General features: G+C 35.0%; 2 protein-coding genes across 2 annotated transcripts; one reads left to right on the top strand and one right to left on the bottom strand.

Moving 5' to 3' along the window:
- Positions 1 to 2,018: 2,018 nt before the first annotated feature.
- On the bottom strand, positions 2,019 to 3,369 carry LOC125221045 (E3 ubiquitin-protein ligase ATL42-like). Its single transcript, XM_048123173.1, has 2 exons — positions 3,321 to 3,369; positions 2,019 to 2,509 (listed from the first exon to the last, which is right to left on the bottom strand). Exons 1-2 carry the CDS (start codon positions 3,367 to 3,369, stop codon positions 2,019 to 2,021), a joined length of 540 nt encoding a protein of 179 aa, XP_047979130.1.
- A 1,829-nt stretch (positions 3,370 to 5,198) lies between these two features.
- Positions 5,199 to 7,799, top strand: LOC125219130 (alpha-soluble NSF attachment protein-like). Its single transcript, XM_048121011.1, has 9 exons — positions 5,199 to 5,439; positions 5,767 to 5,816; positions 5,895 to 5,967; positions 6,080 to 6,159; positions 6,490 to 6,641; positions 6,812 to 6,971; positions 7,039 to 7,086; positions 7,185 to 7,265; positions 7,456 to 7,799. The coding sequence occupies exons 1-9, from the start codon at positions 5,295 to 5,297 to the stop codon at positions 7,534 to 7,536; spliced, it is 870 nt and encodes a 289-aa protein (XP_047976968.1). The 5' UTR covers positions 5,199 to 5,294; the 3' UTR covers positions 7,537 to 7,799.
- Positions 7,800 to 9,031: the final 1,232 nt, after the last annotated feature.

Below are 9,031 nucleotides of genomic sequence, written 5' to 3'. Positions count from 1 at the left end.
ATCCTAAAACTTAATATTTTATAATTAAAACTCACAACGCATCGGGCCGACCCGCAACCCGTCCGGGCCAACCCGTTTAGCCCGTTTTGTATTCGGGTAATAAAATTACAACCCTAATCTGCTCATATTACCGAGTTGTTCGGACCGGCCTACGAATTTCGGGTTGAATTGACATCCCTACATTTAATGGCGAAGCCATGTGGATAGATGGGGCTCATGGTGCACCTCCCATTTGGCTATAAATATATTAAAATATTAGTGTAGTTGGTCTCAGCTTGCTATAAAAAAATAAAAATCTTTGCTCATGAGGTCTCCTGGTCGACACTTCATTGTTGAATCCTTATTTTTAAAACACACAATTAATTAACTAATTTTTAGTACCTCTTCCATTTTAAGATAGTTGATTCGTATTCTCTTTTTAGACTGTCTTTAGAAACTTGAGTTAATTTCTATTTTGGCAAAAAATTTAACTTTTCTTTTACTTTATTTTTTCTCTCTTTCTCTTACTTTACACTCTCCACTTTAATCTTTAATACTTTAATCTTTAATACATTAATTTCTTATATCTCATGACCAAAAGGAATGCCTCAATTACCTCGACTCCTTTGAGAGGAAGGATTATTATTTGTTGTTTTCGTCTTAATTCTTAAACTAAATTTAACTTTTTATTATTTTCAATATATCCACTGTAAAAAAAAGACCCCCAATTATTAACGATTATTTGGGCCTCTGAATACCAATATTCTGGCTTCACCTATGCAAGAAAGCATGACCTTACTATTTATGATTATAATAGCATTAGTTAATATTTGAGCGTCTTCTATGGAAAACCAATGGAGTCACATCCAAATGTTTATTCCTTAAAACTACGATCATCTAAAGATATTAAGATTATTTATTGAGTGAACAAGGTGCTAGCCCGAGAGAAATTCAAACATGGGAGTCAACTCTCAATAAGGTAGAGAAGAGATTAGCATGTTCGAAGGTGAAGAATCTCCCAAAGTGCTATTTTAGCATTTTTTGTATGCCGAAGAAAGTGGCAAGTCGCATTATTCAACTGCAGAGACGATTCTTGTTGGGATAAAAGGATAGGGACAAGGGAGGCAACTTAATTGACTAGAAAATAGTCAAAAAACCACAGGAGCAAGGGGGCTTAGGAGTTATAGATGTTGGGTACAAACCCATCTCACATTGTATGAGTGAGAGAAGTTGGAAGATGTATATAATTCTTGTCCAACCCCAATTAGTTTGAGGCCTTTTGAGAGTGATCCAAAAACAAATCCGTGAGGGTGATCCAAAGCGGACAATATCAAACTAATGTTACAATCGGCAATCCTCCCTAACGGTGTACATTATAATAAGGAATGCCTCCTTACTTTTATAATGGTGGTGAAGGTTTGCGAATGATCAAAGATTATTATGGAAGGAAATTGTTGATTCCAATCATAATATCAAATATCTAGAGGATTTGCAAAGTTAAGAGTGTAGAGCAACATTAGCAAATTTTAAGAGTTTCAGCAAGATCAAACACCCAATGGAGGTGTCTTCATGTGCTGCACAAATTGGCCATACAGTGCCAGGAGAAACCCGAGGAAATCCCCGAGATATTTCGGAAAAAAGGTTTCAATTCGCAGGCCTTTTGAAATTTGAAATTAATTTCGTTGGCCTTTCAAAATATGGGACCGTAGCATGCGAATTTTTTGAAATAAGGGATTTTTGAATTTTAACTATTTTCTCTTCCTTTTTCTAAATACTTTTCTAACAATATTTAAGAATCGACCAAATTACCCTCTAATCCACAAGAATTTTGATTATTTTTTACTCATTATTTTCACCACCGCCGCTGCACTAATTTTTTTCCAGAAGCCAAACCTTTCTCCTTCATCACATTCATTTCTTCAAACGACGAATTTCCATTACTTTAATCATGGAATCTTGGATGAGCCACGATTCCCGACATGGATTTCTTCTGGTTGGAATTCTGGGAGACCGATTCAAACCTTAATTTCCTCTCCTCCTCACTTGAGTTGAGGAGCATTATGTCGGAGGAGATCACGTTTCTCCACCGACTCTTCAGCACCAAGATCTTGTGGTTCAATCTGTGCATCGGCGGCATGCTCTCCGGCATCGGCGTCCTCTCTCTCTGCCTCGAGCTCGAGCTCGAGATTGGAATCCGGCGGCGGCGGCGGATTGTGTAGGAACTGGAGACTTGCGGAGAGATCGTCGGTGGTGCCGTGGAGGCAGCATAGGGGGCAGGTGCAGTTCGTTTCGAGCCACTGGTCGATGCAGCCGATGTGGAAGGCATGAATGCATTTGGGGAGGAGGCAAAGGATGCCGGCATCGTCGAATTTGGCGAGGCAGACTGCGCATTCGAGGCTGAAGCGGGAGCTGAGAAGGGAGGAGAAGCGGAAGAAAGGGAGGGCTTCGATGGGGGATTTGTCGAGGCCGAAGGCGGATAGGGAGGGAGGGGGGATGGTGTTGGCGGCGGCGGCGGCGGTGGTGATGGAGGCTGAGGCGAACGTGGCGTAGAGGATAGCAAAATAGAATATGGAAGATCGGTGATTTTGATTTGCAAAATTTAGTAAATAAAATTGTTGTGAATAAGTAGATTAGAGAAATAATATGAAATAAGAAGAGAAAACATATAAAAATTGAAAATCCCTTGTTCCGAAAAATTTGCATGCCACGATCCCATATTTCGAAAGGTTAACGAAATTAATCCCAAATTTCGAAAGGCCTGCAAATTGAGACCCTTTTTCCTAAATCTCTCGGAAATCCCCTACCAGATCATATTCTGAGTACTGTTAAGTGATATGCCTCTTTAGCTATATTGGTGGGCCCAATTCGTCTAGTCCTTGTAGTTAGTTATTTCCTATCATTTGTGGAATCTAAACATTTAAAACAAGGTGGCTTGTTTGTCCACAATCATAGTTATTTTCGCTTTTCATTCAATAACTTAATCGCCTCAAACCTCTATTAAACCAAGATTTCTTTTATGTTGTACTTTCACTTGTTTGTTACTACCGCTCAGAGAAGCGATAGTGAAGTCGAATTGTTCATCTTAGTTTGAGTTACATAATGTCACTTATTCATGTATCTTAAAGCAATCTAAGTTCTTGGTGAGAAGCCCTAGTTAACCACTCCTAGAATTTTATGTTTAACAATTTTACTTGAAAATGTTGAACTTGCTTTTAACTCAATGCATGATAAGTCAACATTGGTAAATCCTCTCCTTTTCATCTGCTTCTTGTATTCTAATAAGCTTCGAGGGAGTGGTTCCCTTGGCTAGGTTTGTTGGTTATGTCCTCGAGATCGTATACTTGAACGGGATTGGCTCTGTTCCCGAATGTTGTTGCGAGTCTGTTGCATTGCCTTGGCTGCTTGGGGATTGGAATTGATTTTTGTTGACTTTTGGTCGAGGGATAGAGGGTGATATTGGAATGATGATGAAATTTTTCTAAATTCCAAACAAAATTGGATCAATTTTTGTGGGTTTAGATCGAACTCTAACTTTAATACCATGTTTAACTCTATTGAATTATCTGGATTGTATTGTATTAATGAGAATTTGAGATTCATCCTTTATATAGGAATGAATCGTAGTGTACAAGAAATAGAGAATATACACCTAACAACATACTTGTTCTAAAAGGTAAGTAATCCCCCAATTTCCTGTATGAATATTCTGTCACATTTGGTATGATTCTACTTCCCTTTTCTAACAAACCCATCTATTTGGTGAATTTATTTAATACATCAAAATATGAAAAATAAGATGGACCGAAAATATAACACAGGTAAGATTAGGGCTGGGGAAAAAATACCGAAATGTCGAAATACCGGCCTTATCGTACTGAAAAAATACCGAAAATACCGAATTTTTGTACCGTGACTTTCGGTACGGTATGATACCTTACCGAAAAATTCCGGTAAGGTAATGGTATGAATTTTCAAATACCGCGGTATACCGGTGCATACCGAAATTCGGTATATACCATAAATTACGGTATAAAATATATTATATATTTTAAAATTATAAAATCTACTGTGAAATATAAATATAATTATAAATAAATTATATTTAATTTATTTTTAAAATTATAAAATATAAATAATATTCTGAAAACTCTAATTTTCTATTTTAGTTGATATTGAAAGTTAGGTATATCGCAAAAGTAAGGTATACCGAACTTCGGTACGGTATATCGAAAATGAGGTACGGTATCGGTATGGAAATTCTTCATACTGAAAAATAAGGTATACCGAAGTCCGGTATACCGAAAACTTTGGTAAGGTAAAGTTATGACTTTTTCGCATACCGTATTTACGGTAAGGTATACGGTATGGTGGTTTCGGTAAGGTATACCGTACCTACCCACCCCTAGGTAAGATAGGTGAGTGATCAATTGCTAATTCACTCTCTAGTTACCAACTACAACTAATTTAAGATCATAGGATTTTAGAAATCTAGTGGTCTAAAATTTGCCACTAGTAATTTTCGTTTTTATTAATTAAATTGAAAAAGATAAAAAAAAAAACTATTAGTTTAAGGTTTTGGATGAAAATGTCAATATAGTGTTTTGAAAATATCAATATAATGCTATGAGAATGTCAAACATTGCTTTAAGAATGACATTCTACATATATTGACATATTTTATATATTATTGACATTTGTTGTTGTACGAAAAACTGAAATTTTTTTAATTTTTTTAAAAAATTTTGACATCGGAACATATGCAAGTTGGATCTCATTAGAATCCATATGAAATTATCTTTAATTTGATATGTTGTGCGAAAAAATAATTTAAATTGAAAAGGTTATATGCGTTGTAAAGTTATGTGATATTTTTTAAAAGTTAATTATAACTAATTTATTATAAATTGACCTTAATGTCCTTATTGACTTTTTTTTTTTTTATCGTATTAACATTTCAGACTAATGGTTTAAGCCCTTGATTTAAATATCTAAAGACTACTATTATTTAATTATAATTAACAATTAAATATTGAGTTAGTAATATAACACTCTCCGGAGCAATATATAATGAAATTTACATAATAAACAAAAGTAAGTAGGATATATACCATTATCCATAAGTATCAAAGGACATTCAATTAAAAGTAAATTAGATGAAATAATCTTTAACAAGTAAATCTTTAACAAGTAAATAAGACAAGTAGTGAAAACATGAATATTACCGGCTGACTCAGTGAAAGAAGATGTCGAAAATAAATTCACGGTTCATCGATTGCTTTCCCTCTTCGTCTTGTTTTTTTCCGATCGGATAAAGAATGGGGTACGACGTTGCTAAAGGCGAGGAATTCGAGCGCAAAGCTGAGAAGAAAATTAAAGGATGGGGCATGTTTGGCTCCAAATATGAAGACGCTGCCGATCTCTATCAAAAAGCAGCCAATTCCTACAAACTCTCAAAATCATGTGAGTATTCCTTCAGTTTGATCTTCTTTAGAGCGATTTGATGATTTTCAATGCCAGATCGATCATGTACAGTATAGTTAATGTGATTTTTGAGATTTAGATATTTAGGCTATGTAATTGAATAAACTAATTAGGTGAATTCAGTATATACATTAATTGGAGCTAGTTTTGTGATCAGCTCTTCAATCTAATTCGTAAATCTAAAGTAAAAGCCCCGATTATTATTTTCCAGCTTAGGAATTTGAGGTGATTTATAGATTGGGGATGAAATAAAAATTTGCGAATTGAGCTGAATGCTTATGCATTTACGATTATGTTGCTCTTCAGGGGACAGAGCAGCTTCAGCTTACATCAAACTGGCTAGCTGTAATTTGAAGGTTTGTGAGTTTTAGTTGCAATTTATTATTTTTCTGTTGGAGCTGGGGAAGTGATTTTGGTATCATAACTCGTTGCAGTCAGACAGCAAGCACGAAGCTGCAACTGCTTACGTCGATAGTGCAAATTGCTACAAGAAAATTTCTCCCAAACGTATGTGTATGTTGAAGTTGCTCTAGATTCTTGAGTTTTTGGCTTAATGTGGTTGATAATGTGTGTGGAAGCCGAGGAATTGTAGGACTGAGTTTGGTCTCATTTTGTGCAGAGGCTATATCGTGTTTAGACCAAGCAGTAAATTTGCTTTTGGAGATAAATCGACTCAATATGGCTGCAAAGTACTGCAAGGTAAACTAAATGAATGAAGGACTTCTACCTTTGTCCTATAGAAATAGGCTAATTGGGGTTGACACGGGTTTAATACGTAACTAGTAAAGTAAGAGAGAAGAAGAAAAGCTTTCGATAAATGGATGTGGACTATTTCTATAGGACGGACAAAAAAGAAACTCAGCCTTTTCCTATGGGAGTGTCATATAATTGCTTTTATTTCATTATACTTGCCTAATACATCTTCCGATCTCTGTCATGTCTCTAGACTGGTGCTTAATTGTACGGAGTCTTTTGGGCCGCAGAGTTGTAGACCCGTAAATGGTGGCTGACATAATTTAAATCTTTTAGGATATTGGTGATTTGTGCGAGCAAGAGAAGAATATGGATCAGGCAATAACTTATTTTGAGCGCGCTGCTGACCTTTATCAGATCGAGGAAGCTAACACTACGTCGAGTCAGTGCAGGCAAAAGGTTGCGGAATTTTCAGCACAGTTAGGGAAGTAAGTTTTAATGATTCCTGCGGTATTTCAGTAATGGTTAGTTACTTAATTTCAAGCAGTCCTGGCACATAATCTGGACTTTTCTGTTGCATGAAATAAAATTAGATTAAACGGATTACGTTGTAGTCTCTTAATTTGTATATTAAGAGACTGCTTTCTTTTCTAATTAGGTACCATACAGCTGCTGAAATATATGAACAGGTAGCTGGCTACGCTTTGAGCAATAATTTACTGAAGTATGGAGCTCGAGGACATCTTCTTAATGCCGGGATTTGCCAACTATGTAAAGGAGATATTGTAGCCATCAACAATGCATTAGAAAGATATCAGGCAAGTGTTTTTATTCAATATGATTTGAAATCTTCCTTCGTTGACCTGTTTTCGACTTCTATAACAGGACCTGGATCCTACATTTTCAAGGACCCGAGAGTGCAGGCTTTTATCTGTAAGTGTTTTGCTCAATTTGGTTGTTGAATCATCTTCCTTATTCCCATCACATGTGTTATTTTAGCACCTCTTGTAATCACGTTGTGTGCTCATTAGAATTTGGCAGTCGCATTTGATGAGGAAGATGCAGCAAAGTTCACTATCGCAGTCAAGGAGTTTGACAGCATAACCAAACTGGTAATCTCACTTCGCCACTAAATTCACGTTTTTGATGATGAATTATGCATTATTAACAGAAAGACAGTCCTCGTCTCGATATATCAGTCCTATCTATTGAATCTCGAAACACTGATTCCTATCCTCTCCTCAAATATCATCCGTCGACATTGGTGAGTAGTAGTAGTATAAGTCGTGTATTATTCTGCAGGATTCTTGGAAGACGACACTCCTCTTGAGGGTGAAGGAACATATAAAGGAGAAAGAACTCGAGGAGGATGACCTGACTTAAGCAGCATTTGGCTCTGCAAAATGCGAATTCGTTTTTCGTTTACACCATTAATCAGCTTGCTGGTATAGCTGCCTAATATAAATGATAAGAGTTTTACATAAATAGATTTAGCTATAGACGCAATATAAATGATAAACTAGTTAAGAAATATGCACATTTATTGTTTGTGCGATTGTGGTTATCTCTACTATATAGATTGTGGGAATAATATCTGCGGCTACATCCATTTACATAGTAATGGTTCTATTTTATTTTGTTCTGAATTTTGTGCTGTTTTTTAATCTGAGCTTTGTTTTCTTGATCATATTTAAATAAGTTGGTCTGGATTTGTCTTGGCCATTGTCGTATTGGCTAGGAAAGATTCCAACTACCGAAATAAAATAACTTCCCTCTCTCGCTTCCAAATTTGTCGCTTATCCTCGTATTTATTTATACCAACTTTATAAGTATTTCTGTCATACTCCTTTTGTCCCTCTATAATTATCCACTTTGATTTTGGCACGAGTTTTAAGAAATATAAAGAAAAATGAGTTAGAAAAGTCAGAGGAATATAAGTCACTAGTTTTATATTTTCTGCATTCATAATAGATGACATACTTGAGTAATGATACGAGATCTTTAGGAGATATTGTTTTGTATGTTAGGTGGAGAGGGAAAATAGTATACTCCATCCGTCCCATAAAAGTAGAAACTTTTGGGGACGACGTCAGTTTTAATATGAAATTGGTAAAGTACTAGAGATGTGGAAAGAAAAAAGATTGATGTATTGTTAATGAAGAATGAAGCTAGTCTTATAAGAGAGAAAAAAACTTGCCAAAAATAGAAAGATACTATTTTTGTGATGAATCGAAATAGAAAAAAGAGACTATTTTTATGGGATGGATTATATTAATGTGAGATAGAATTTTTTTTCATAAAAAAAGAAAAGAAATGTGACATCTTTTGTAAGATAAACTAAAAAAAAAATGTGACATCTATTATGGAACATGAAGAGTAATAAAATGCGAGTAAAATAAGTATGTGAAATATGAGCTCTACTTACCCTTTATAATAAAAAGTAAAAATGGACAATTAATAGGGATGAATGAAAATTGCAAAAGTGAATAATTAATGGGGAATAGAGTGGTATACTATGCATTCAAAACAAACTAGATTTCATATCAAATTTCATGCATTCCAAAACTCTTCAATAAAACTCTCCAATGAAAAATGGTCTTATTTTGTCATTTTAGCATATCCACGAAAAATAGTTCCACTTTTAAAAATAGAAAGATTTTCTTTCATAATTTATCCATTTTTTCTCCTCTTTTCTATACTCTACTTACTTTTTTTTTCATGTCTCTTACTTTATCTACTCCCCTTGTTTCTTCATAGTTGAGTCATTTTTCCATTTTAAGAAGTTTTTTCATAGTTGAGTCATTTCCATATATGGTAACTTTTTTCTCTTTCTTACTTTACTCTCTCTTATTTTATTCTCTCTACTCTATTCATTTTA

Source organism: Salvia hispanica, chromosome 4 (assembly GCF_023119035.1).
Source record: "Salvia hispanica cultivar TCC Black 2014 chromosome 4, UniMelb_Shisp_WGS_1.0, whole genome shotgun sequence".
NCBI lineage: Eukaryota > Viridiplantae > Streptophyta > Magnoliopsida > Lamiales > Lamiaceae > Salvia > Salvia hispanica.
This window is presented reverse-complemented; position numbering and strand designations above follow the sequence as displayed.

Coding starts and splice junctions, on each gene's coding strand:
- LOC125221045 (XM_048123173.1), bottom strand. CDS start 3,369: ATGCAACAGACTCGCAACAACATTCGGGAACAGAGCCAATCCCGTTCA. Junction 2,510..3,320: donor ACAGAGCCAATCCCGTTCAA/GTATACGATCTC, acceptor CGTTCGCCTCAG/CCTCCATCACCACCGCCGCC.
- LOC125219130 (XM_048121011.1), top strand. CDS start 5,295: ATGGGGTACGACGTTGCTAAAGGCGAGGAATTCGAGCGCAAAGCTGAG. Junction 5,968..6,079: donor CAAGAAAATTTCTCCCAAAC/GTATGTGTATGT, acceptor CATTTTGTGCAG/AGGCTATATCGTGTTTAGAC. Junction 6,642..6,811: donor TTTTCAGCACAGTTAGGGAA/GTAAGTTTTAAT, acceptor TTTTCTAATTAG/GTACCATACAGCTGCTGAAA.